This window comes from Mastomys coucha, unplaced genomic scaffold (assembly GCF_008632895.1).
Source record: "Mastomys coucha isolate ucsf_1 unplaced genomic scaffold, UCSF_Mcou_1 pScaffold21, whole genome shotgun sequence".
In the NCBI taxonomy this organism is placed as follows: domain Eukaryota; kingdom Metazoa; phylum Chordata; class Mammalia; order Rodentia; family Muridae; genus Mastomys; species Mastomys coucha.
In genome coordinates this window covers 92274753-92276681 of record NW_022196904.1, presented here as the reverse complement: position 1 = coordinate 92276681, position 1929 = coordinate 92274753, and the positions used below count along the sequence as shown (strand labels likewise).

The 1929-nt window shown below is 41.4% G+C and overlaps 1 protein-coding gene across 1 annotated transcript; it reads left to right on the top strand.

Annotated features, from left to right (window-relative positions):
* The first annotated feature begins 628 nt into the window (after positions 1-628).
* LOC116100706 (olfactory receptor 52M1-like) lies at positions 629-1627 on the top strand. Its single transcript, XM_031384443.1, has one exon. The coding sequence runs from the start codon at positions 652-654 to the stop codon at positions 1594-1596; it is 945 nt and encodes a 314-aa protein (XP_031240303.1). The 5' UTR covers positions 629-651; the 3' UTR covers positions 1597-1627.
* Positions 1628-1929: the final 302 nt, after the last annotated feature.

Genomic DNA, 1929 nt, shown 5'->3' with positions numbered 1-1929 from the left:
GAGAGAGAGAGAGAAAGAGAGAGAGAGAGAGGATATTTAGGTTTGATGTCAAGAAGGAAATGCATGCATCTAAAATTTCAAACATAGTCAATGTATAAATTACATATTCCCTAGGATTAAGCAAATTATGAAAATAAAACAAGGTTGAGATTTTGTTTGTAATATATAGTGTCAAATAAGTTTAATGGTTTTAAACATAAGAAGAGAGGTTTTTATTTGATTTATAATCAACTTGAGATGTCTGGGTACATGTTTTACCTAATGTTCCTAAGGATATTTTATTCACAGTACTTCAGTGATTCTCGACCTCTCTAAAGTAGAAACACTTTAATCAGGGTCCTCATGTTCTAATGACTCCAGACCATACAATTACTTTTGCTTATACTTTCTTAACTCTAATTTTTCTACTGTGATGAATTGTAATAAAAAGATCTGTGTTCTCCATGGCTCTTATATGAATGATAATGGATCACTACACACAGGTTGAGGAAACACTGCTCTAATTAAAACATGAAAAGAGGTACAGGATGAGTTTTAGGGGATACTCCAGGTTTATTTTTCATTTATTTGCAGAGTTATTCCTATCAACCTCAGCAAAACATGTACTCTGCATGAGGAGGACTTCAGCCACAAACAGTGGGCAGTGCCACCATGGAGGCAGCTAATAAGTCGGAACTCTCCCCAAGCACCTTCTGGCTGATGGGCATCCCAGGCCTAGAGCACCTCCATGTCTGGATTGGGATTCCCTTCTGTTCCATGTACATGGTGGCCCTGATGGGGAATGTGACTATCCTGGCCGTGGTGAGAGCTGAACGCAGCCTCCATGAGCCCATGTTCCTCTTCCTGTGCATGCTGTCTGTCACTGACCTGGTCCTCTCTACCTCTACATTGCCACGCATGCTCTGTCTCTTCTGGATGGAAGCCCATGATATCACCTTCGATGCATGCCTTGCTCAAATGTTCTTCATCCACAGCTTCACTGCCATGGAATCTGGCTTCTTCTTGGCCATGGCCATTGACCGATATGTGGCCATCTGTGACCCACTGCGTCACACTACCATTCTCACCAACAGTCGCATTGCCAAGATGGGAGCAGTTGTGGTGCTGCGGGGTGTAGGCTTTTTCTCCCCACACCCCATCCTGCTCAAGCAGCTGCCCTACTGCAGAACTCGAATCATTGCACACACCTACTGTGAGTTCATGGCTGTGGTGAAGCTAGCATGTGTGGACACAGGAGCCACCAAGCGTTACAGCCTCAGTGTGGCTTCTGTCATTGGTTCTTGTGATGGCTTCTTCATCGCCCTCTCTTACGTTCTTATCCTCCGTGCAGTTTTTCGTCTTCCATCTCGAGAAGCAAGTCTTAAAGCCTTAGGCACCTGTGGCTCCCATGTCTGCGTAATCCTTGTTTTCTATTCTACAGCTGTCTTTACATTCCTGACCCATCGTTTTGGACACAATGTGGCCCCCCAAATTCATATCTTCATAGCCAATATGTACCTTCTGGTACCACCCTTTCTAAACCCCATTGTTTATGGTATTAGGACAAAGAAAATTAGAGAGTATGTTCTTAGTTTTCTTAGAATAAAAGTTTCCTGATGTTTCAGAAGTTGTCTACAGAGAAAGTGACAACATAAGATGAACCCATGCAAGTCACTCGAGCCTTCTACGTAACTGTCATCTTTGTATTTTCTCACAGGAATTAGAGATTTTTGTCTCATATTTGGAGTGATCTTTTTACATAATATTAATGTGTGGATTATAATAAAACTAGTAAGTAAAAAAAATTGTGGGCATTTGCCTTTCAGAGGCTATACTGTGAGCTTGATGAGTATTGAATGCATCTCTTAAGTCCTTGCTTTTACCATTGTGTAATGTAATGGATAGAGGCTTATTTATAAATCAAAGAGTCACAAATGACATTAAAATCTT

Coding starts and splice junctions, on each gene's coding strand:
- LOC116100706 (XM_031384443.1), top strand. CDS start 652: ATGGAGGCAGCTAATAAGTCGGAACTCTCCCCAAGCACCTTCTGGCTG.